The following is a 25,039-nucleotide window of genomic DNA, read 5'->3' as shown; positions in this document are numbered from 1 at the left end:
GCAAGCTCGCGTACAGACGCTCCCTCGGAAATAATTCTTCCCCTCCTCACCCTTCTACCAGTAACAATAATCAGGGAAACGCCCAGAGCGTTCCGGTAACAATTGGCGCCCGCCGGAACGATGCTCAACCGGGACGCCCTTCTCTTCTCCAACGCGCACCAGTTACTACAGTGCGACCTCTAAGCCCGACTCATACCTTATCACCAGTATTGGAAGAATAGAAGAAAAAGCAAAACCCCATAGCTTACCCACTGTTGTCCTTTCATCCCCAGACCTTCAGGGAGACTGCCTCTTCATGGTCGATTCAGGCTCTGGAGTAAATCTCATAAAACGACACTGTCTTGATCGAAAAATAAAAATTCGCGAAGAAGATGTCCTAGCTCTTCAGGGACTATCTTCAGAAGTGATGCCGACTTTAGGCTCCGTTGTTATAAATTTTCTTGGTCTCCCTACCTGTTTTCATATAATTCCCGATACCGTCACTTTTCCTCAGGATGGAATTTTAGGAAACACCTTTTTGAAAACACGCGCCGCTACTATCGATTATAAAAATCGATGCTTACATTACGACGATATTAGAATTCCATTCTCAGAGGCAAGTTTTCTCCGCGTCGGACCGCGATCCGTCTCGCCCTTTTTCATTAATATCACTAACCCAGATAAATCATACGGATATATACCTCGCTTCGTGTATAACAAAGATGTATATCTCGGAGAAGCTATAGTCTCTAATATTAACGGTAAAGCTTACCTACCCATTATTAATACCTCTGACCGTGCTTATCACGTAGAGGTCCCTTCTGCCGAATTAGAAGATTTTGACTTTGCGGATACGTCTGGATCCACGATCCCAGACGGTGTCGTCAAAACCCGAGGGAATGAGACGACCGACGGTCCTTCTTCTGAATGCAATGAAAAGGTTAGATACGAAAATATCACTGCAACCTTAGGGCACCCAGTGATTCATAATGATCAATTAGATTTTGAAGACAATTCTACCCAAGTCGTTGCAACCCGAGGGCTCGTAACGACTTCTCCTTTATATATTAATAACCCTTCATATCTCGAAGAAGTTCGCAATGACGAAGCTTCTCGCGATCGCACATCTGCTACCATGCAGCTTCTACGATTAGAACATTTAAACTCCGAGGAGTTCAATAATGTCAAATCATTAATTCATAATCATGCCGACAGATTTCATCTTCCTGACGATAATCTCGGAGCTACTAACGCCACTCAGCATTTCATACCCACTACTAATGAGATCCCTATCCATACGAAACAATATCGATTTCCTCCTGTCCACAAAGACGAGATCAAACAAGTTAATGAATTATTATCCAATAATTTAATCGAATATTCCACATCCCCTTATAATTCCCCCGTGTGGATAGTACCCAAAAAATCAGATTCGCAGGGAAATAAAAGATGGCGAATGGTCATCGACTATCGCGGTCTCAATGAAAAAACCATAGGAGACGCATACCCTCTCCCAAATATAACTGATATTTTAGATCAATTAGGATCCGCTAAATATTTCTCTGTTCTCGATCTAGCCTCCGGTTTCCATCAAATCCCCATGGCTCCTAAAGATGCCCCTAAAACCGCATTTTCAACTCCATACGGTCATTATCAATTTAAAAGAATGCCTTTCGGTCTAAAAAATGCTCCAGCGACTTTTCAAAGATTAATGGATAACGTTCTTTCTGGATTACAGGGTAATGAATTATTCGTATATATGGACGACATAGTTATTTACGCCAGATCTCTAGAAGAGCATGAAATTAAATTTAATAAATTGATGCAAAGATTAAGAAACGCGAATTTAAAATTACAACCCGATAAATGCGAATTTCTACATCACGAAGTAGCGTACCTCGGTCATATTATCGGAGATGACGGAGTCAGGCCCGATCCAAAGAAAATAGCATCTATAGTTAGATTTCCCCCTCCGAAAAATGAAAAACACATAAAACAATTTCTAGGATTAGCTGGATACTATAGACGATTTATCCCTCAATTTTCCAAGGTCGCCAAACCACTCACAGACCTACTAAAGAAAAATAATACGTTTAATTGGCAACAAAAGCAAATAGAGGCTTTCGACATTCTAAAACGCTCTTTATGCTCTGAACCTATACTTCAATATCCCGATTTCACTCAACCTTTCATTTTAACAACCGACGCATCCGGATATGCTGTCGGAGGAGTACTCAGTCAAGGGCAAATCGGAAAAGATTTACCTATCGCTTATACCTCCCGCGTGTTAAATAACGCCGAACAAAATTATTCTACTATCGAAAAAGAATGCTTAGCCATAGTTTATTGCGTCAATCATTTTCGACCTTATTTATACGGAAAGAAATTCACTATTATTACTGATCATAAACCCCTCGTATGGTTACATTCTATTAAGGACCCTTCCTCTAGATTATGGAAATGGAGAACAAAATTGGCTGAATACGAATACGAAATACAATATAAGAAAGGGAGTTTAAATAATAATGCAGATGCTTTATCCAGAAATCCACCTATTAATCTCGCCATTCCTCTATTCGTAAATCACGAGTATGATGAACCTCCAAACGAATCATTAGTCGAACCTGTTTCTAGTAACCCTAATATTTATTGCGAAGTTATTAAGACTCCTCCACCTAATCCACATCCTCAGGAACCTGACGTAATAGTAGAAGAATATTCCAGTGACGACGACAGCAGCGAAGACGGCGACAATAAACGAAGAACAGTTATTGACCTACGCGAAGGAGATCACATATATGAAGAAGTACTCCAACTCGCAGAACCACGGGAAACAGATTTAATTCTAGTAACCGAAAGCCGCGACTGTTTATTAAGACAAAAAGACGATCACGTAATTTTTATTCAAATGGATGGAACTCCTTATGATAACGGCGCTAAAGAATATCAACAAGCAAATTTACTACCTGTATATGAGAACCTCACGTTTGAAAGAGTAAATGTACAAACAGTTAAATCAAAAACATTAATATCCATTCCTATAAGATTAAATAATCGTTCGCGCTTAGAACAACAAACGTTAAAAAATTGTATGCGTTCCCTTTTAGATGCCGTAACCGAATTACGTTTAGCCTCCTTTAGTATCAGTAAAACTGATCGTTTCGACGATATACCATGGCGATACGTGATTAGCCAAATTCAAGAATTTTTGAGAGAATTACCCATCCACATTACAGTCTGCGAAAACTTAGTTCGAATTCCCCCTGCCGAAGAACGCGAAACGCTCATTATCGAGAATCATTCCTCCGCTCACGGTGGTCATAAAAGAGTAACTAAAACTTATAACCGATTAAGACCTTATTACCATTGGAACACTATGAAAAAAGATATACAGCATCTTATTCAGAGGTGTCGTCAATGTCAGTTAAAGAAATTAACACGTGTAAAAACAAGACAACCCATGGTAATTACAGATACACCTAGGGCCGCATTCGACAAAGTAGCTCTCGATATAGTAGGTCCTCTCCCTATAACAAATTCTGGAAATCAATATATATTAACTATGCAAGATTTATTGACTAAATATTCTGTAGCCGTTCCTTTAAGAGAAGCTAATTCTTTATCCATTGCTATTGCGCTCACTAGAAATTTCATTTGCATATACGGCGCTCCTAAAGCCATCCTTACGGACCAAGGAACTAATTTTCTCTCTGGTCTCATACGAAATTTAGCTAAAATGTTTAATATACAACACTTTAAAACTACCGCCTATCATCCTCAATCTAACGGTTCTCTTGAAAGATCACATCATGTACTGACAGAATATCTTAAAATTCAGGTCCAGAAAGAGAGAGACTGGGATAGTCATATTAACATGGCAATGTTTTCTTATAACACTAGTGTTCATGAAGGAACTAAATACCCACCATTTGAGTTAATCTTCGGTAGAATAGCCCGATTACCCTCCGCTCACCCACCTGTCGAAGGAAATCTAGAGACTACCTATCGAGATTATCTGACTGATTTATTTAACAGAATACATGACACACAAGAAGACGCACGCAAAAACCTCATAAACTCTAAAGAACGAAGTAAACATTATTACGATCGAAAAGTTAACGAACAAAATTTTCAAGTAGGATCACGTGTATTTTTACTAAAGGAACCTGCAAAAGGAAAATTCGCCGACCAATATACCGGACCCCATGAAATTATAGAAGTTCTACCGCAGTGCAACGTCAAATTATTAGTCAAAAATAAACCCAGAATTGTTCACGTTAACAAGTTAAAAATTGCACATGTTGAACCAGGATAAAATAACATGTATCATCTTTGTTTACAGATGTTGGCAGCGCCAACGAAACATTATTCCAGGGCCTAAAGCAGTTATCCTCTTTAACAGCTCTCCATCGTCTGTGACTACGAACTGCCCCTAAGGCCCCGGATCAACTTCAGGTGGAAACAGTTCTCCTTTTTATCAACACTGTTTTACGGATCACCTGACATCTTTTATTAATTAACTAATTAACAAATTTTCCATTTCCAATAAACCATCTTAATTTCTGCTTAAATGCAGCAACCGTACTAAATATTTCTACTTTATACGCATAAAAAAAAACTTTAACAACAATAAATACTAACGCTATACTTACTAATTGCAAAATGTGCATCGGGAAGAATTTTAAATACAACCCACATCCCTTGTTAAAGCACTTTCCAGAATTATATGAAATAAAATGCCTACGAATATCTGGCTACCAAGCTGAAGAAAGTGGCAATAGACTTTGTATTAAATGCTATAACCGCACAACCCCAAAGGGTTATAAACATATAATTGGTCACGGAGTTATAGACGGAGATATGAGCCCTGCCGACTGTCAAATCTGCAGCAGCGAAATAGCCATAGAAAAACGCTCTGTTTTACAATGTAACGATTGCTTTATCGCTTATATAGAATTCATGAACGCCTTTAAAACATACTATTCTAACAAAATCGCACTTCTAGTTCTGGACACTGCTACCCTGGATGTTCTTTACCTCTCGGTGTACGATAACGACACTGGCTTCGAAATTGAATTGAGAACCCCAACCTAATAACCAAATAATCTATTTACTAAAACAAAATCTATTTTCTAACATTTACATACTCCTACGTAACCTATATTATAACCTTGATGAGTTATCTAGTCATAACTAAGACAATTCTATAAACGGTCTCTAGCTTAACATTTATTAACTAAATAAATCAATAATCTATAACAAAGTATAGAATAAATTATATCTTTATTATAACCTTATAAATACTTAAGTCCAAGGCAAATGCAATTCCGCGTAATTAACTAAAATTAGGAGATACAGTAAACTAGTTATACTACATTTCGTTAAACGTACAGTCTAAAACGTAATATGAAAATTATACGCAGCATTTAATCATTATTAGTGTTCAAATTTATAGAGATAATACATATATATATATTAAATGATAATATATCGTTAAAATTATATAAAATATATATTCTATATTACTACTTTTAACTCTAAGTATTTTAATACTTAATGAAGACATTGAACGAAAACATTTTGGAAAATATACTATACTTTAAGTAACTTTAAAATGTCCTATCTATTTAATCCTAATACGATAAAGTGTCCTATCTATTTAATCTTATATATATAAAATGATAAAATGTCTCTTTATAGCTTCCTTCGATCTTACTACTATAATTATTCTGGCGAAACAATTACATTACGACAAATAACTAGTCTTAAGCAAATATGGCTGACAAATATCTGATTTATTTAATCTTGATCGTAGATAATAAAGTGCTCGTCCTATTTAATAAATAAAAAAAAAAATATAATAATAATAATAATAAAAAAAAATAAAAAAAAAGAAAAACACAAAATATATATATACGATAATTAATACGATAATAATATAACAAAGTGCATTCTTAGCTTCTTACGAATCATATATATATGGATTTAAATCATAAGAATATATATATTTTAATTAATGAATCTTAATCATAAACAATAAAATGCTTCTACGGTGTTTCCTCTAATCTTACGAGTATATAAAGTACTTATGAAGGCAGTATGAAATAAAATAACGCAGTTTCTCGATAAGCATAATTTTAATAATTACGTAAAATACATGCGATAATAATTATTATAAAGGAACTATTAAAAATATATACGTTTGCAATCGCGCGCGCGCTCTTCAGAATAACCTGAATCGATGACGCTATCAAGGCAGTTCTGAAACAATGCACAAAAATAATGTAATGTCAAGCAATGAGATAAACCCAAGGCAAAACAAAGTAAAAGAAAGCTTACTTACCTAATTCTTATAGAATCCCGCTTGGCGTAAAACTTCTTCACGGTACTCCGCGTCTTCAAAATCATCGTACCCCGCGTCCTCACACCTCCTCACCGGCGCCGCGAAATCGATCATTCTCTGCACCCTTCTTTCAGCACGTAGTCTACTCATCTTCACTACGTTCTTCCACAAGCATACCCTCCACGGTGGTCCACAATCCCAGTCGTCCTCTAACAAACAAATAAAGGTTACATACATCGAATTATCAATTATATATTAACAAACCGCGTCATAAAAAAAAAAAAAAATTTTTAAAGAACTTACTGAGCATCTCATCGGTGATCAGAAATCTCTCTCTGAACAATCTCTCCTCCTCGCTCCATTCCTCAAATAATTTATTCAGGGAGAAAATATCATCCCCTTCCTCCTCCAGGAAAGCCTCCCAGCGCCGTCTCTCTTCGGCTCTCACTCGCCGATCTTCGCGATCCTTCTTCGTGTATTGATACACAGAAAGAATAACGTCGGGCTGAGAAAGAAAACCCTTAATTATTATATTTCCCTATCTCGATCGCCCCGTTCCAAATTATTAAGCAAATATCAAATATCATTAATATCAGAGGTAATAGCATTAATAATAAAACAGACTCATACACATTCATGAATAACTACTTACGTTCTCCTTATCAAACTCCATCACCAGAATTATCGGTAATCGCCTGATCACCACCCTCGTTTTCGAATACGGGACTTCAATTTCCATTATAAATTTTTCTTTTCTCACAACACTCTTACCACTGCAAAAACTAAAGTGCGACTGTGCGATTCTTCTTCGTTGACCTGCACGTGGAAAACCATTTTCTTTTTCCTCCCATTCCCCCTCTACTCACATACACTTCTACCTATGATATGTTTACGACTTGACACGCCCTTTCTAACTTACCAAAGACGTTAAAACACAACCTTTCCCAGCGAAAAACTACACATATGGATGCAATATCAGACCCTCGCAGCTTGGCGGCCTGATTCAGAGAACTAACAAAATACGAAAGCGTCCTCGAAAAAATAATAACAAAAAGAGAGAAGAGAATTTTTATTTATCATTAAGCATCTATGTAAGTTAATATAGTATATATTCCTCGCTACGATAAGCTTCACCCTAAATAATTAACATCTACGCATTGGTTCTAACTGATCTAATTAAAGTAATTTTAATGAAATATATATATCTTAAGTATAGAACGTACATATATACCCAAGTACAATTCTTATATCTTACTCAGTTGCAAAATAAAGTTATAAGACATATAGTATATATATATAAAAAAAAAAGGGAAAAAATAATTTACATATTCATAATTTTAGAATAAAACGTGCATATAATCTATTATAATTCCATACTTTACTCGGTGACAAAAGGATACCTCATATACTATATATATATATAGATATATATATAAAGAAAAAAAAAAACCCAAAAAGCACACAAAAAAAAAAAATAATAATAATAAAACAATATATATATATTTACGTATAATTAGAATAAGAATATATATATATTCAATAATAATCACATATATATATATCCTACTTGATTACAAAGCTATAGGAATACAAACATACACATATAACCATAATTTTAAAGCAATATCACATACACGAACAATTAGATTAAGAATATCTATATATATATACTTCACTATGCATTATTACAGACATGTTGTCGTACTTCGCGATTCTCGTTCTCGTTAATCCGATTCACGCTCTTATTGGATTCGATTGTGGCGGACAACACCTGAATATTACTTCGGTATCGTTGCTCGATGTTGGAGAATGCAATCTTGATATACGGAAACCCAATTCGACTGACGTCTACATGCAACTCTTACAACTCTCGGACTACAATCATGCAGAAGTCATCCAGTGCAAGGTGGAAATATCACGGACAATTTACCACTGCGGAATGCACTCGCATGTCTCCACAGTCCATAACGGAAAGGCAGATTATATCCACGAAACCGGATATACAGTGTGCCGAAGGGCATTCCAAGATGGAACATTCTCTCTCGGAGATAGCAATATCATTCACGGACTAAGAGCTAATCAGACTACTTATCATAGTCTCACCTTAGCCGGACGCACTAATAACGACGGAACCTGCAAAGGCACTCAGTACTCCGACCCTTACGGAACCTGGGACAACGTCGTTGTTCAAGCCGTCGTCAAGATCTCCTTGAGGACATCGCACGTTCCCGTACAATTAAACTCCGGAAAAATAATATTAAAATCCGGAACCATTTGTCTCTTGAGCGAAGGATTTTGCATCGATTCCGAAAACGGATACTCGTATTGGAAATCCTTGCCAACATCTGCTTGCAATTTCCATCAATATGACGTTCTTTATGAGGGTTTAGCAACTAAAATTACAGATAATTCAACTAACCCTCTTTCTCCAATTATTTATAGTCTGACTACGCAGGACGTCACGTTCGCACTTACGAAGACAAAAGAACAACCCTTGTGCGGATACACTTTATTTCGCACAGAGCACCCTAAGCTCTTTATCCTAGAGACAAAGCAAGGCGATACCTTCGCCAGCCGAGGTATCATCCCCGTGGACAACCTGGATATATTCACATATATGAATTCTAAATTCGTGTATGTGGAAAAACACATCCGACAACAAATGACTTCATTATATTATAATGTTATGCAACAAAAATGCGAATTAGAAAGACAGGTAATCACCAACGCCCTGTCTTTCGCTACTCTTCAACCAGATGAATTCGCATATCGCCTTATGAAAGGACCCGGCTATATGGCAGTTACAACCGGGGAAACCACGCACATCGTCAAATGCATACCTGTAGATGTTGTAGTAAGGAAAACAAAGGAATGTTACACGGAATTACCTGTAACCACCCGCAACACTTCCTTGTTTCTCACCCCGAAATCCCGGATAATTTCTAAATATGGAAATCAAAGGGAATGCAGTTTTGAATTACCAACTATGTACCGTATCGAGGATACATGGGTTCAATTTACACCTGAACCTCAAATCAGACAGTTACCTCCGCAACAATTAAAACCAATGACGACATTAACCTGGGATTATTTGACGCCAGGAGCCCTCGCTGTCAGCGGAATATACTCCGAAGAAGATATAGAAAAACTGAGGGATCACATTATGTTCCCCGCAGAGAAACCCGCTCTTCTAAATACAATTGCAAGAGGAATTACGGGATACTCCATTAACTCCGACGCTGTCTCCATGTATAATTTATTGGACGAAGCCTCTCTCAATAAAATTGCCGAGAGTGCCGCCTCACGAGTATGGACCGGATTTATTTCATTCGGATCCGCAACTGCTGGAATCCTTGGCATTCTAATAATTATTCGCATCATAAAAGTCTTCGTCGATACAGCTATTCACGGTTATGCCTTACATTCCGCCTATGGATGGAGCATGCATTTGGTTGGAGCCATTTGGAGCTCTCTCACTCATCTACTACTTCATCTCGCACGAGGACCTGTCGATAAGACCGATAATAAAAAACCAGCCAAGGGACCACCGTCACCTTCTGCTCCTGAAGACCTCTCCAGGGAACCTACCGTAATCATTAATGGGTTTTCAAGACCAAATGATAATGCCTCATCCAACATCGAATCAGCAACTACTAATAATGTTTCTGATATTAATTCATATCAGAATTTAAGAGATCGTTTAAAAGATCTCGAACAAATTCCTTCGAATACATCGCAATTTGTTCTTAAATAAGGGGGGAGGTGTAACGTCCCGTCATTTTCGCGAAACCATATTTTTGCGCGCTACTGTTTTTCCTGCGCCAATACTTAAAATTTAAGGATAATTAATGATTTTCCTCTTTACATATAATTGTTTAGACTAAAATCAAGCATTTATATTATTAATTACTAACCATACCAAATCTAGGGTCTCCAGTTATCTAGTTCTAACTAGCCGCTACCAGGAACTAGCGATCCGACCAATCAAACGTCATCCGAGACCCCTGAGCGTATACTTCAACTAACCAGTTGTTATTATATGAAACTAACCCTTAGCAATAAGAATATATTTTAATCATGACTAACCCACCTATATATGAATATTCAATATTAATTAAACAATATAATAATATTATTTATGGAATCAGAAACATAATAACTTGTCGAACTTTACTTAACGATTTAAGACTTATAGTAATGAGTTTTAGAAGTATTTTAATCACTGACAGAATTATTATGAGGAAGGTTCCATAAATCCTTATCTTGCGATGCATTGTAACGACAAGCCTGCGACAAGCACTCGATGAATTACTAAAAGTGTTCAAACACTTAATATTTTAAGATTTCATCCGCAATTATATTTACGAAGCCTTATTTCAGTCATTAAATGATTTCGATAACGAACCCAAGATTATTAAGATTTATTGAGTAAATTATTAAATGAAGAGACTTATAAATAAGGCCCAAGTGGATATAATTAAAGAGAATATTTTATTACAGAATTAAGTCAAACGAGAACAAGAAAGTCTCGATATTACGTTATGGAATCATAATTCTATAATTTAGAAATAACCTAATCTTACCCTATTGCATTAAACTCAAGTTTTATTATAAATTATCAATCATTAAGAATTCTAACTAATAATATAAAATAAATTATATAAGAAATGATTCCATAAACGTACAAATGAATATTTGGCGAACTACAAGAAACTTTAACATGTATCTATGCGCAGACCTCTCTAAAATCAGCTCATAATCAGCAAGTAATTAAGTGCCGATCGTAGGTGACAAGCCGCTTCCGTCCGTTATCTCCCTCGCGTTATCGGATGCTAGCGTTCAAACCACAAAAGAATAATAAATTAGACACTTCTTGGAATCGTCGCTCCTCATCTCAAGCTCACCGCCTAACTTCGATATCCGGTCCAGATTATCTAAAACTCGTAAATTGATAGTTGACACCTAGAGCGTTCGCTCCTGCGGGTCACCGTATCGTGACCTCTTAGTACAATTTATTGTGACATATTCCAAGAAAACGTCTTTCTTAGAAATCCCCACCAAAAGGGAATTGCACACGACACTCAGATTTTTCTCGATTTAATGGGTATATAAACCCTTAATTCTTAACTTCATTGCGGCATACCATCATTAGCATCTCACCGTAACTCTACGGCATCTCATTATCGAGATCCCACCGTAGCTCTACAGTACATAATTTCTGTAGCCTTACGATACTCTGTATAAAGTCACGCGTTTGCCGTCAACTGCGTCGACATACTCAAATTGTTAGTCGCGCATAGAATTATAAAGTAAAAGTTAAATAAAGAACTCTTGTGCTTCAAAACTCGAATACGTTGATTTTGCTAAACATCCCGCGACCGAGGTCCTAGAGAAGGGAAGAAGGCGAACGAGCGTATTACGATCCACTGCCTGAAGTTCACAGTCTATCACAAGGTAAGTACTTATAATTACCCAGACTATTTAACACGCCAATTTTAATTCTAAGTTACGTTAGACTGACAATTCTCTTTCAATCACTACCTTCTCCTAAAACAAATAAACGAAATCCACTGTTAAGCATTGCATGCAGCTAACAGTTTCCCGTTGTCAATCGGTATTTATCAAATTAGAATCTAACTACCTTTCCATAATTTATTCAAGGTATCAATATCAGAAACTAGCAATATTAACGTGTAGAAACAGTACTCTTGATATCACTCGGACGTCGTCCAATCCACATTTTACCTCTAGCCGTTGGACGTACCTTTCGTAAGTCCATACGACTCTCTACCATTTCCTCAGCATCCCGTCGTTGTCGAGCACCCAGCGATAGTGCCTGGTGACAAAGCTCCCCTCAACACCCTGCGTTATTTCCATCGTCGACGATAGGCATCCTTCGTATGCCCGAAGACAACTTCTCATTACCTTCTCTCGCCTAATAATATCGATAACAAGAGACAATATATCGCGTAAGAATTCTTAAATAGAATTCTAGAATTAATTTCGCTCTGGACGTGGTCCAATCCTCATTTTACCTATAGTTGCAACGCATACTTTTACCGTAGGCACAAGCAACTTTCTGCCATTTCCTCAACTTCCTTTCGTTGTCGAGCACCCAGCGATAGTGCCTGGTGACAAAGCTCCCATCAACACCCTACGTTATTTCCATCGTCGACGACAGGCATCCTTCGTATGCCCGAAGACATTCTCCTTAACCATCGACCTTCCTTTTGAATTCATATTTAAAACCAAATGAATAGACGTATCGGATATTGATATCTCACTCTCTCTAGTTCCCCTTCATGTTATCTCACGATAATCCTTATCTAACTCATTATAAATATATTATTCTCATCATTGCCTCTACCAATTAATTCAAATGCTACCCAGATCTACTGAATTAGACGTCCAAGGATTAACAAACGATGATGCAAATTCAATTATAAATATAATTATCGGGCTACTAACTGACGTTTTAGAAGGAACTATTGATATCGATCAACTCATAGTCTGCTTAGATAATCTTCATATCCCTGGTGCTCAAATAAGCGTCGAATTCACAGACGATTAAATAAATATCAAATTCATTTTATTAATTAGCCCCTGAATTATTATTATCATCCAGATGAATAAACAACTTCAAGGCTTAATTTGCAATACAATTTACCAATTAATACTCAATTTGATCTATGAATATTTGAATGGTAAAATAACTTTCGATCAAGTCATAACTATTTTAAACGACATCGAAGATATCGCTAATAGATTCGATACTCCCAACTAGTAACTAATACCCCACTCCTGTGACCTACAACATTCCCTAGATCCGTAACTTCGGTCCTAGCTCTCGGCGTCCCAGAGGTATAGCCGGTGTAAGCAGGTTGCCTCACAAAAATAGAGAGCGCCCGTTTTCTCACTAGCCTAGGCATAGAGAGAGAAGGGAGATCACCCAGACGTGACAGTGGGCAGATTGACCAGAAGACTCTCTCCAATCATCGTTGCGGGAGACTTCAACGCTAAATCAGGCGTCTGGGGGTCCCCGCGGCAGGACAGGAGAGGGGGCATGGTGTTGGACTGGGCGGCGGACTTCGGTCTCAATGTGATAAATTCTGGCGCACATAATACGTGCATCAGAATGCGAGAGGGTTCAATAGTCGATTTGACTTGGGCGAACCCCCTCGCAGCCAGAATCATAAGGGAATGGAGGGTAGCGGCGGAGAGGGAGACACTCTCCGATCATGAGCATATAACCTTCTCCGTTGCTGCCATCCCCCGAGAGACCGTGGCCCGCCGCCGGGACAAGGAGTCCCGTGCCAAGCGATAGGCCCTCAGGAAACTAGACGGAGATGCCTTCATGGCATCCATTCAGTGCGCCCTCATGACTAACAAGGGGAGGCTACGACGTGATACCAATCGATTTGAACGAAACTCGTTGTAGCGATAGGTATTGATGTCGAGTAATATTGGGTAAAAGGATAAGATGCAATACTCAAGCGTTTACGAGAAAACCTAAAATGAAAATTTTGAGCGCGTTATAAGCAAATGGAATAGAACGTTTTTTCGAAGAGCGCGTGGTCCAGCGGCTAAGTACCAGACACGTAACGTCAACGTTGCGGGTTCAAATCTTTTTAACTTTTTTTTTTTAATAATAAAATGCTATTATGACACACAATAAATACGATTAATGGATTAATACGTCTATTTTATTTTATTTTACAAAAATGAATCTTTTTATTTACGTTCTTTCTCTCTAGACACTCTACTTGTGGATTTGAACCCGCAATGTTGACGTTACGTGTCTGGTACTTAGCCGCTGGACCACGCGCTCTTCGAAAAAACGTTCTATTCCATTTGCTTATAACGCGCTCAAAATTTTCATTTTAGGTTTTCTCGTAAACGCTTGAGTATTGCAACTTATCCTTTTACCCAATATTACTCGACATCAATATCTATCGCTACAACGAGTTTCGTTCAAATCGATTGGTATCACGTCGTAGCCTCCCCTTGTAAGAAGGGCGTACTGGAAGAATTGGACGACACAAGCTCCGCTGGGTCATGGGCACCCTGGAGGCTGCGTGCGAAGCCTCCATGCCCAGGACCAAGTTCCGGCCACCAAAGAAAGCCTACTGGTGGTCGGAACAGATAGCGGAGCTACGACAAAGATTGGTCCGAGCCAAAAGACGGGCCAACCGATGCCGCAACCAGGAAGGACACGAAGAGGCATGGGAAGATTATAGGTCCCTCAGGGACGAACTCAGACTGGAGATCAGGGCAGCGAAAACGAAGTCATGGGGAGAACTGCTCTCCTCTCTAGACAGAGATCCATGGGGGCGCCCCTATAAGCTAGTGCTTGGCAAGCTTAAACAGGTGGCGTCCCCGGTCACAGAGACCATGGATCCGCTCTTCGTCCGACGGGTCATTGATACCCTGTTTCCAATAATGGAGGATGGTTACAATGACCCAATCCCCGAGAGGAATATAGAATGGGACGAGGAGCTGATGCACGTCTCTAGAGGAGAGCTGCGGGATGTCGTCAGGAAAATCAAGAGCGCCAAGGCGCCCGGACCTGACGGCATCCCAGGAAGGACATGGCGCCTTGCTCACAAGGATCTCCAGGATGATATGAGGAACCTTTATACCTCATGTCTCAGGGAAGGCAAATTCCCCCCAGTATGGAAGGAGGCAAACATAGTCCTCCTTCCGAAAGAGGGCAAGCCGCGGGACCAGCCCTCCGCATACCGGCCGATATGCCTTTTAGACGAGGCGGGCAAAGTCCTTGAAAGGATTGTTTGCGACCGCCTCGTCTGGCACTTGACTCGGGAGGGCCCGAACCTCAATAATGATCAGTACGGATTCCGGGTTGGGCGCTCGACAATTGACGCAGTCAAGAGAGTGCGCTCAATCGCGGGATCCGTCATGGAGGAGGGCGGGGTGTTGGTGGCGGTGTCATTGGATATCTCCAATGCCTTTAACACCCTGCCCTGGCGTCGGGTAGGGGTAGCGCTGGAACATCACCGAGTGCCCCCCTACCTGATAGCCATGGTTCGGGATTATTTCCGGGGTAGGAAAGTCTCCTGCTACGACCGGGATGCGGAGAGGACGGAACGAAGTATGTCGTGTGTGTTCCACAGGGATCCGTGTTGGGTCCGCTCCTGTGGAACATCACATACGACGGGGTTCTGCGAACTGCCCTCCCCTCCGGCTGTCATGTCGTCTGCTATGCAGACAACACTGTTGACTCCTAGCCGGAGGGAGAAACTGGGGGGAAGCAATAGTAAGGGCCAACTGGGCCACGGGAAGGGTGATAAACACCATAAGGACGGTAGGGCTCATGGTGGCGCCCCCTAAAACAGAGGCAGCCTTTTTCCACAACGGAAAACATGGGGCGCCACCAAGAGCCCGAATAAGGGTAATGGACACCCCGATCGAGGTGGGGGCCCACATTAAATACTTGGGCCTCCACCTGGACAGTCGGTGGACGTTCGGCGAGCATTTCAGACGAATCTCCCCCAAAGTAGAAAGGGCGGCCATGGCCTTGGGCCGCCTACTACCAAACCTTGGGGGACCGGCAGAAAATGTTCGTCGACTGTACGCTGGTACCGTGCACGCCATGCTCATGTACGGTGCCCCCGTTTGGGCAGAAAAGGTGGGGGCCACTCGACGCCTGCGTGACGCCTTAAGGCAATTGCAGCGCCGGGCGGCCAACCGCATATGCCGGGGGTACCGGACAGTGAGCTGGACGGCAGTGGGGGTGCTCTCCGGAGTGCCCCCTGCGGAGCTCCTGGCCCGCATGTACTCAGAGGTATACTCCAGGATAAAGGAGCTACAGCGGGCAGGAGTTCTCATCACCGACGGTATCAGACGTACAGTGAGGGGACAAGCCAGACGAGTCCTCATAGACAGATGGCGGGGCATGCTGGAGGATTCCACCCCAGCTTGCCCGGCCAGAGGACCGTCGAGGCTATTAGACCTCATCTCGTCCACTGGCTGGACAGATCCAGAGGAGGGGTGTCCTACAGGATGACCCAGGTATTCACCGGACATGTCATGTCGAAAAAGTCATGTCGCAGAAGGAGGAGAAGACGGAAAGGGAGAGGAAAAAGAGCGGGAGAAGGGGGAGACTTGTTCTCTTCCCTGAATCCCGGGACGACCCCTCCTGGCTGCCCAGGCGAAGAGGTCGCTGTGGTGGAGGCCGGGGGAGGGTCGGGCCCCGTCTCGCCCTAGATAGTACTGGGGTGGGATAAGGTCACCGGGGGGGAGTGCTGGACGTTTAAGTCTGGCGCTCTGCTCCCGGAGACCTCGAGGGAGGGATAAGGGCGGATTCCCACGGCGTAAGTCCTGGGGAGTCGCCCGAACCTCGAGGAGGGCCCTCCGGCTGACGGTCGGATCCGCTGCACCTTGTGGGGGACGGAGGGGGCCGCGGCCGAAGGGCGGGGGGCCGGGGCTCGAGCGGGAACACTCGAGCCCCGACCCCGCCCCCCAATACCAATGGGAGGGCGTGACGTGGAGCCGGTGTCCGCTCCGCGTCACAACCCGGTGGTATCCGCACGATGACGGACGGGGAGATGTCTTGGCCGCAAGGTTAAGGCATCTCCCTGGAGAAGGCTGGGCGGGGGGGCGTCCGGACGGCATGGGATACCAGCATCCCGGGCGCCCCCCAACCAACGCCCGAGAAGGACACCCGCTGGGGTTTTAGTGCGGTAATATTCTGTGATTTATCACGGGGAAAACTTCGGTTTTTCTTGGGATAAGCAGAATGAGTCCCACATAACCCATGTTCTCATCCCGGAGGCATGGGTACCTATAAAAGGTTTCCCCAGCGAGTAAAAAAAGGCGCGAAGCGACATCCCGGAAGTTATGCGAGAGCAGTTTCCGGGGTGTCGTCGCAAGCGCAAGGTTGCCACCGGTGGGGTTTAGTCGGTAAGAGTCCGGCACTACCCGAAGCCTCCCCCGAGGTAGAGGGTGTTCTATGCAGGATTCGAAAAAAAAACAAGATAGATAGATAGATAAATAGATAGATCCCCTCACAGGCATCTTAGACGAGTCTAAGATGTACGGGCATTAGCGCGCCCGAGATACCGGAGCTTAGATGAAGGAAAACACCGAAAAAACACCCGGAGTGGAGACTCCGTTAGTCTGGTAAGAGAATCTCCTAAGGGAAGAAAAACCCTGACAGAAAACCAATGTTTCAGAAACCATGATGGAAAAGAAACAAGAGAAGACTGCCTTAGAGTCACGGATGCTTAAGGACCGGGGGGTATTGTCCCGGCCACCTCCTCGTCGTCATCAGACGTCGAGCCATCTGGTACTTTGCCAGCGAGGGTGCCAGAGGAAGTGGCTATCGCTCAAAGCGCTGTGGAAGAGCAGCAACCCCGAAGTGCGGCACTACGGTGTTTGGCGGACAGCGGGAAGATTCCCTTTGTTGTTCTGGAAAGGCTCGCGGTTCATATGGGGAAGAAGTCGCCGCTTCCCGGACCGTCGACGGATATTTCACCATCGGTGAGCCAGGATGAGGAGGCTCCGATGGTGATTTCGTCCGACACGTTTCCGTAGCCAGTAGTGGAGAAACAAGCGGATAAGGGTGAGTACAACCTCCACTCTATTAAAAAAACGCGGTCGTTCGGCTAAGACCGGTGATTATGTTGGCATTGCCGAAGCCAAGGAGCGGCTTAACGTTGCCAAGAAAGAGGAGATCCTGCTTAAAGAGATTGAGAGGATTTTGGATCCGTCCACTGGTCCCGTCCTCTCCGCTGTGAGCCGGGGGAATATTCCATCTCGGGAGACGTTTCGCGGGGGTCTTGCGAACGTCTCCCCGCTGGATTTACGGAATCTGGCGCGGAAGTTTGTGTGCCAGATTGAAAAAGTATCTGAGGTATCCGAGGGTCTGGATAACTCCTTGGCTAGGGAGCTTTTGATCTCATCTTCCAGGCTGGATGAGATCGTGGGAGCTTTCGAAGAACGCCTATATGCTGCTGCGGATTCGCAGGTAAAGGGGTTATGGTCCGAAAATGAGGGCCTAAGGTGGCGCATATTAGGACAAGGAGGTCAACCGTGTTAACGGTGAACTAGGAGCCCTTCGGGCTAGCCTCCTTTCATTGGGGGCAAAATACGATGCTCTACTTTACAGTGGGGAGTTGCAGAGCGTGGAGCCGGCAAGGGGGAAGGAGAGCCCCCTCCATTGCTTGTGGAAGGGCCTCCTCTGACCGCTGCCATAGCGGATAGATCCCCGTTTGCGGAGGAGATCTCGTTGCTCCTGGATCGAAAACTTGTCGATCTCAGAGGCGATATTGTCTCGACGATGGCGGCCGCTTTTCGACTAGAGCCTGTCGGTGCTCAGGCTGGGGCTCCTCCTCCTGAAGGAGTTTCCAGATTTTTGGGTCCGACGGGCAGTGTTACGGGCTCTATTGCGCCCGTTGCTTCTCCCGCTCATGGGGGCTCTGTGCCCTCTGCGTTTGCGGAGGGGTCCTCGGATGCCCCTGGGATCGGGGGGAGGACTAGGAGGAGAGCCAGGAGGCTCCGTACAGGGTAGAAAAGAATGCGCGTTGGCGCTGCGGCTTCGGATGCGGGGGCTCCTCGCAAGCGAGTCCGTATTCGTCCCTTGTCCACGGCGGCGGTGGCGTTGACTGTGGTCGGGGGGGGAAGGATCGGCCCACCTATGCCTCGGTTCTGTCCGAGGCAAAGGAGTGGATCGACCTTAAGAAGATTGGCATCTCGGGGATGGGGATGTGTCGAACGGTAACCGGGGGTTCGCTAATGCAAATACCCAGTCAGGATGCGTTTGCCAAGGCGGACCAGCTTGCTGGTCGGCTAAGGCAGATCTTCGACGGGTCTCGATACGTCTGGATATCACGTCCGGTACGACTGGAGGAGGTGCGTCTAAAGGGTGTCATGGCCTTTTCTTCTCGCGAGGACATCCTGAGGGAGGCTGCTGACGTCGAGAATGCGATTTTGGGAACATCCGGGCTGGGTTAGTCCGAGGTACCCCAAAAACTGACGTCAGCACAATTTGGTTACGCTGCCCCTCTAAGGTGGCGCGCAAGTTGGTGGCGAAGGAAAGGCTTCGTGTGGTGTAGTCGGAACTGGCAGTAGTTCCGTTGGCCCGCCGCCCCATACAATGCTACCGTTGCTTAGAGTTTGGACACGCGGCCCTGAGATACAGTTTCCTCATCTGGATCGAGGGGACTGTTATCGCTGCGGCAAGGTGGGGCATAGGGCTGCCGGCTGTTCGGCGCCGCCACACTGCGTTGTCTGCGCGGGCAGGGGCAAACTTGCCAATCACAGGTTGGGCTTAGGGGTGTGTGCCAAGTTGGCCGCCCTTCCAAAAAGGCACGGTGAGGAGCGGATGGGTGCCGCTTCTCAAGATAAAAGACAGGCCTCGGGACGCCCGGATGGGGGTTCTTGCGAGGGCACATCCACCGAGGGAGAAGAGCAGGGGGATATGGAGGTGAACCCGGTGGACGTGGGTCTGCCTCCCTCTCCCATACTCGGTATGTAATGTTTCGTCTAATGTTATGGGGGCTGCGGCCTATGTTGACGGCTTCGGCCGGTCTGTATGGTCTGGTTACGCCCTTCGTTAGTTGGTCCATTTTTGTACGTGGTTATTTATTTATTTAATGTGGATAAGGACTGCGGCCTATCTGACTCGCCTCGCGGGTATGTTAGGTCCGGTTACGTCCTTTTAATGAGGTGGCGTTCGTTATCGTCGTTGTCCAGTGGTGGTCCTTGGACCATTAGTTGGATGCAGGGGTGATTGGCATAATTGCCGGTCATCCCTGCTCCCATTGTCTATGTGTAGGGAACATGGAGGATGCGGCCACTCTGGTCGGCTAAGGCCGGCATGCGTGGTTTCGGTTACACCTTGTGACGTGACGGTTTTACGCCCGTCACAGGGCCGGAACGGCCCGGCCGAGAAAGGGTCGAGAGGGAGGAAACGAATTTTGGGTCGGCGAGCGACGAACTTTTCTTCGTCGACTCGCCTTTAGTTAGTTAAGTCCCGTAGGTTTACCGAGTGGAAGTGAGTGGTCGGAGAAGGCTCTAATGTATCAAAGGGAGCAGCCATCGTGGGATGGCGGAATTTGCAGCAAGAGTGGACGACCTGGGTGGAAGCGGTGCGCTCGGGGACGCCGGATAACACGATCAAGTAAGGTATTTATTGTCAAATAAATAGAATAAATACGCAAGGACCCGTTACTGCCGGATACGTTTTACAGCCTCGGATAGCGGACGGAACTAAGCGGAGCAGCACATAAAAAGGTACCGACATCTCGAGACAGGGATGGCTACTCCAGTGGGGCCGCCGGCATCGTCCCGAAGAAAGCGGAACCGTCGGAGACTGATCACCTCTCGGCGGGTTCCCCAGTAAGTCGACAGCCATTAAAGAAGGAGAGAAGCAGTTATTCGGAACGTGCAGCGAGCAGCTACATTATCCGCACCAACATTCCGAAAAGTACCGAGAGCAGTTCCGAAAATACCGGGGCCACGAGGCCCACAAGGATCGACTATCGTCGACAGAGGATCAAGGATCGATTATAGGCGGCGCGCGCAGCGCCACCGACGCCGGCTACCGGCGTGCCGTGAGTCGTACACTGTTCGACGAGACTGCGGCGTGCGAACCACGTGAGACACTGACGGACCTCCATATATTGTAAGGCCACCACTTTCGAAATCTCGGTAAGAGCGAACTCGGCGGGGACTCGCGTCTCTAGTAACACGGCAAAAATTGTTACCTAGGTTATTGTTAATTACTTTCGTTACCGAGCACTCGGGAGTGTGCAAAACGCGAGGCCCGTACCGAGATTCGCCATTAATGTAAGAATTGCGCCGCCTCTCTCTCTCCGTGGAGAGTCGTACCGAGTCGACAGTCCAGAATTTTGTGTATAAATGTTAGTCTAATTATTTATCGAGTTTCGTCTCTCTGATTGTCTTGTATCGAGTATTTGAGTCTTGTAATTTGGGAGATGTCTTTCTCCCTCGCCTCCTCGATTGAAATATAATACGGGAAATATAATATGTTCCCCTTGGTAGCGATAAATATCAGACCACAATTGTTTTGTAATACCTCGAGTGTCGAGGATCTACCGAGTCACGAGGCCGTAAATGAATAATATGAAGCATTAATCCATTTTCTTATACGAAATATATTTTCTTAATTTTTATTGAAAGATTCCGAGTTGCTGATTTAATGACTCTCCTTCTCTCCGAAGCCCCGAGTACGATTCCCCGCATTAAGAATCCCGCCCCTTTGCCAATTAAGAAACTGAGTTACCGAGCTTAAGCCGTCACTATCGTAGAATTAATTATCGTGTTATTTTGAGTGGTGCGGCCTGACCGTACCTGGCGCCTAAGCAATCTGTCGAATTTTTGTGTATAGAGATACCGAGAAAAGTGACGAAGTTGCGCGGCACTAGGAAGAAAAGTCCGTTGCAAATTTGGCGCCCAACGTGGGGCCCAAGGGAAAATTATTTTTAACTTCGGTTAATTAAGAAATTTGAGACTTGGCTTAAGCGACGGAGATAAGGAGAGGAGTCAGGAGAGAGATAGGAGATTTCTTTGCGTTGGCTATCGCCATCACACGGCCGTTCCGTATTTCCCAAACATTTTTCGTTTGCCTTATTATTTCCTCAAGATTTTTTTCTGTTATCTATGTGTATTTCCCGCCTGTATTTATTGATATATTTTGAGCTGGGAAAAAGATTTTCCTGTGAGACGGTTCTTGCCGAGACGAGTAAACCCCGAATTTAGAGTGCCATCGCGTATACATTGTTTCTCCCTCGAGGCGGAGAACCGCTGCGCGGGCTCGAGCACGCATTCCATTGAAGCTCGCGCGCGGCACGGTAAACACCGCGTATCAGTTACATACAATAATGTTGTGTATCCTTATACGTTTCCTTTGCGACTCGGTGTGTGATATAGATTATTCGGGTAAAACCTTTGCGGTGTCGGAGATTGTATAGATGTCGCACAGTGGTGCCATATACGTGAATCACGGAAAAAAATTATATAATTTATTAACTTTTAGAGATCGGGCTTTTTTGATGATTTTAATAGTTTTCAATTGCACACATATCAATATTGTTATATGAGAAGAAATAAAACATCAATATAGATCTGATAAAAATTAGTTATATAATATATTTTTATTTAATTAGTGATGACCAATCTAAACGCGTGTTCAAAACAAAAAAAAATATATTTTATAACAAAAGAGATATTTTATAATATCTTTGAACTGAGCCTACTAGCCCCGGTCTCCTCTAGTCTTCTCGTTATGCATTTATATTCAAATAAAACAAATATAAACATTTTTCCATTTTTTATTATAAATATAAATAATCGCACTAAATCGCAATTGTAATTAATTGCATACGATAATATAGTATGATTTTAAATTTATATAAATTTCTGATTGAAGGGAAATGTAGATAAATGGTGAGATTTATTCAATGATCAAGATTAGTAAGGGGATTTACGATTTTATAATATTATTCTTTGCATAAAAAAAATCCGATTTAAAAACGAAATAAATACGCTTTTATAAAGTTATTATGTCAAATTTGTGAATTCCGTACAATAATTTTCAATATAAGATCTTCAAAAAATTGTAGGAATATATGGAATAAAAGCATAAAAATTTCATATTCGATGATACTTTAAAATTTTCTTCGGAACGACTCTAATGATGTCCACAGTTTTATAAGCGTTGGACCGCTAACAATGCGAGTTCATACGATTAACAACGCCAAACTCATAAGTCTCGAATCTTCAAATGTATGCATGATGATGATCGAATCGACGTTACACCGTATGTTCGATCTCGATCCATGCATTGATGTATCTTTTGATCGATTGGTTAAAATTACCGAGCCAGTCGATGTTAAATTTACACAATTTTCAAATATCGCGTCCAATGTAACGAGAATCCTAAAGAAGTATCAAATGTAATACGCGCTAGCGACGCCTTCAATAAACATCAACTCATCGATTGTGAGCTGGCAGCTTTCATTTTTAGTCCATAATATGTAAGAAAAAATATATAAATAAAGAGTTTTTAAAGTCTAAATTATGATGTAATTTTTGCATGCATTTCCATTCTCCATCTTTCTCCCACCCGTAAGCAGCTCTCATACATAACTTGTTGCGGGGTCCTTGCGGGGTCTGACGTCATACGGGGAAGGGGAAACGCCAGGCTAGAGATTGAGAGGTAGCGTGAGAGAGAAGAAAGAGATAGCGCATGTGAAGGAGAGATATGTCGCGGCGAGGTACACGAAAGAGTGACAGATAGCGCGAGACTAGGAACCGTGAGAGAGATAGCGCGAGAGAGAAGAAAGAGATAGCGCGAGGTGCATGCAAAGGAGATTTTTTTTTAAAATATTTTTTTCCAATATTAATAATAATAATTCTTTTATAATAATATTCTTAATATAAATGGGAGGAAGGAGAGGAATTATTCTAAAGTAAAATATGTGTTTTTATGTTTAAAATAATTTTTTTTTTATTCATAAAATAGGTATGTGTAATATTTATAATTTTGTGTGTGTGTGTGTGTGTGTGTGTGTGCGTGTGTGTGTGTGCGTATGAATATGTGTGTATGTGAATTTAAAATTTAAAATATAAGAATATATAAGAATATAATAATATAATATGAATATAATATAAAAATATAAAAAATATAATAATATAATATGAATATATAAGAAAAATACAAATAATAAGATAAATAGATAAACAATATAAATTTAAAATACAAAATATAAAAATTTTTAATGCGTCGGCGGCAAGCGGTTGAGCAGCGGCTGCGAGGTGGTGGGGCGGTGGCAGCGAGGCGGTAGAGGACCATTATGGGACAGCAAGGGATCCCTTCTGCATAACAGAAAATTTTTTTTTATTAATTTATAAATATTTTAATTTATTTAAATAAATACTTACAAGTATTACATACTACCTCCATGACAGGTTAGGGAGAATATGGTTCCTCAATATCTCGGTCTGAAAAATTAATGGTTCCTCAATATCTTGGTCCGAAAAATCATAATCCGATGATTCGCATAATGCCGATGGTGATGGCATATCCATTCGACCAATATATGGGTCCTCAGATCCTTTAAAGTAAACCACACAGCTTTTATAGCGACGTCGAAAGCATTTGATATTGTTGTGTGCTCTGAAGCATTTAGATAAACCTCCAGTTGTTCTTAAAATATCTTCATGAATTTCTATAAAATGGGCCAAATCTTTTGTTTGGGGTTTCTGTACACCGAGTTCACGATTTCGTAGAAACTGTACCACCGAAGACACCTTCGATTTTTTCTGACTCGCCATTTTCACAACACTTGTAGAATTCTCACTTTAAGTGTCCCAGCACAATCTCCAAAAGTTTATTTTGTGCAAATAGGACACATATCACATGGAAATATCTGACACAATGATTTTCTACAATAGCAACACCATCGACAATCCACTGCATTGTGTAATTTAATCACATGCTTTCGTACAGCATACATGTGTCCGAAATCTTGAATAGAGATCATACATGAAGTACATAAAGCCAGAGCACCACCCGTAGAATAATAAAAGTATATGGCGCAAACTTTTGTACGTCCGTTTAGCGCAAGGATTTGTGAATTAGACACTACCTTGTCGTGAATATCCGTAAGGTCCTCACTGCGATCACTAATATAATTACTGTCACTCAACAACAATGATCTTCGTCAGATTCGT

General features: G+C 42.5%; 2 protein-coding genes across 3 annotated transcripts; one reads left to right on the top strand and one right to left on the bottom strand.

Annotated features, from left to right (window-relative positions):
* Nucleotides 1-6,182: 6,182 nt before the first annotated feature.
* On the bottom strand, nucleotides 6,183-12,293 carry LOC145946911 (uncharacterized). Of its 2 annotated transcripts, none has more exons than XM_083056664.1 (4): nucleotides 12,087-12,293; nucleotides 6,626-6,827; nucleotides 6,323-6,531; nucleotides 6,183-6,240 (listed from the first exon to the last, which is right to left on the bottom strand). In XM_083056664.1, the coding sequence occupies exons 1-3, from the start codon at nucleotides 12,114-12,116 to the stop codon at nucleotides 6,323-6,325; spliced, it is 441 nt and encodes a 146-aa protein (XP_082912790.1). In that variant the 5' UTR covers nucleotides 12,117-12,293; the 3' UTR covers nucleotides 6,183-6,240. The 2 variants fall into 2 exon arrangements, with proteins under 2 accessions (XP_082912790.1, XP_082912789.1); XM_083056663.1 differs by lacking the exon at nucleotides 12,087-12,293 and adding an exon at nucleotides 6,975-7,306.
* On the top strand, nucleotides 8,016-10,076 carry LOC145946909 (uncharacterized). Its single transcript, XM_083056661.1, has one exon. It carries the CDS (start codon nucleotides 8,016-8,018, stop codon nucleotides 10,074-10,076), a length of 2,061 nt encoding a protein of 686 aa, XP_082912787.1.
* Nucleotides 12,294-25,039: the final 12,746 nt, after the last annotated feature.

This window comes from Prenolepis imparis, unplaced genomic scaffold (genome assembly GCF_030444845.1).
Source record: "Prenolepis imparis isolate NDT839.2.m4 unplaced genomic scaffold, iyPreImpa1.0 SCAF_27, whole genome shotgun sequence".
Lineage (NCBI taxonomy): Eukaryota > Metazoa > Arthropoda > Insecta > Hymenoptera > Formicidae > Prenolepis > Prenolepis imparis.
This window is presented reverse-complemented; position numbering and strand designations above follow the sequence as displayed.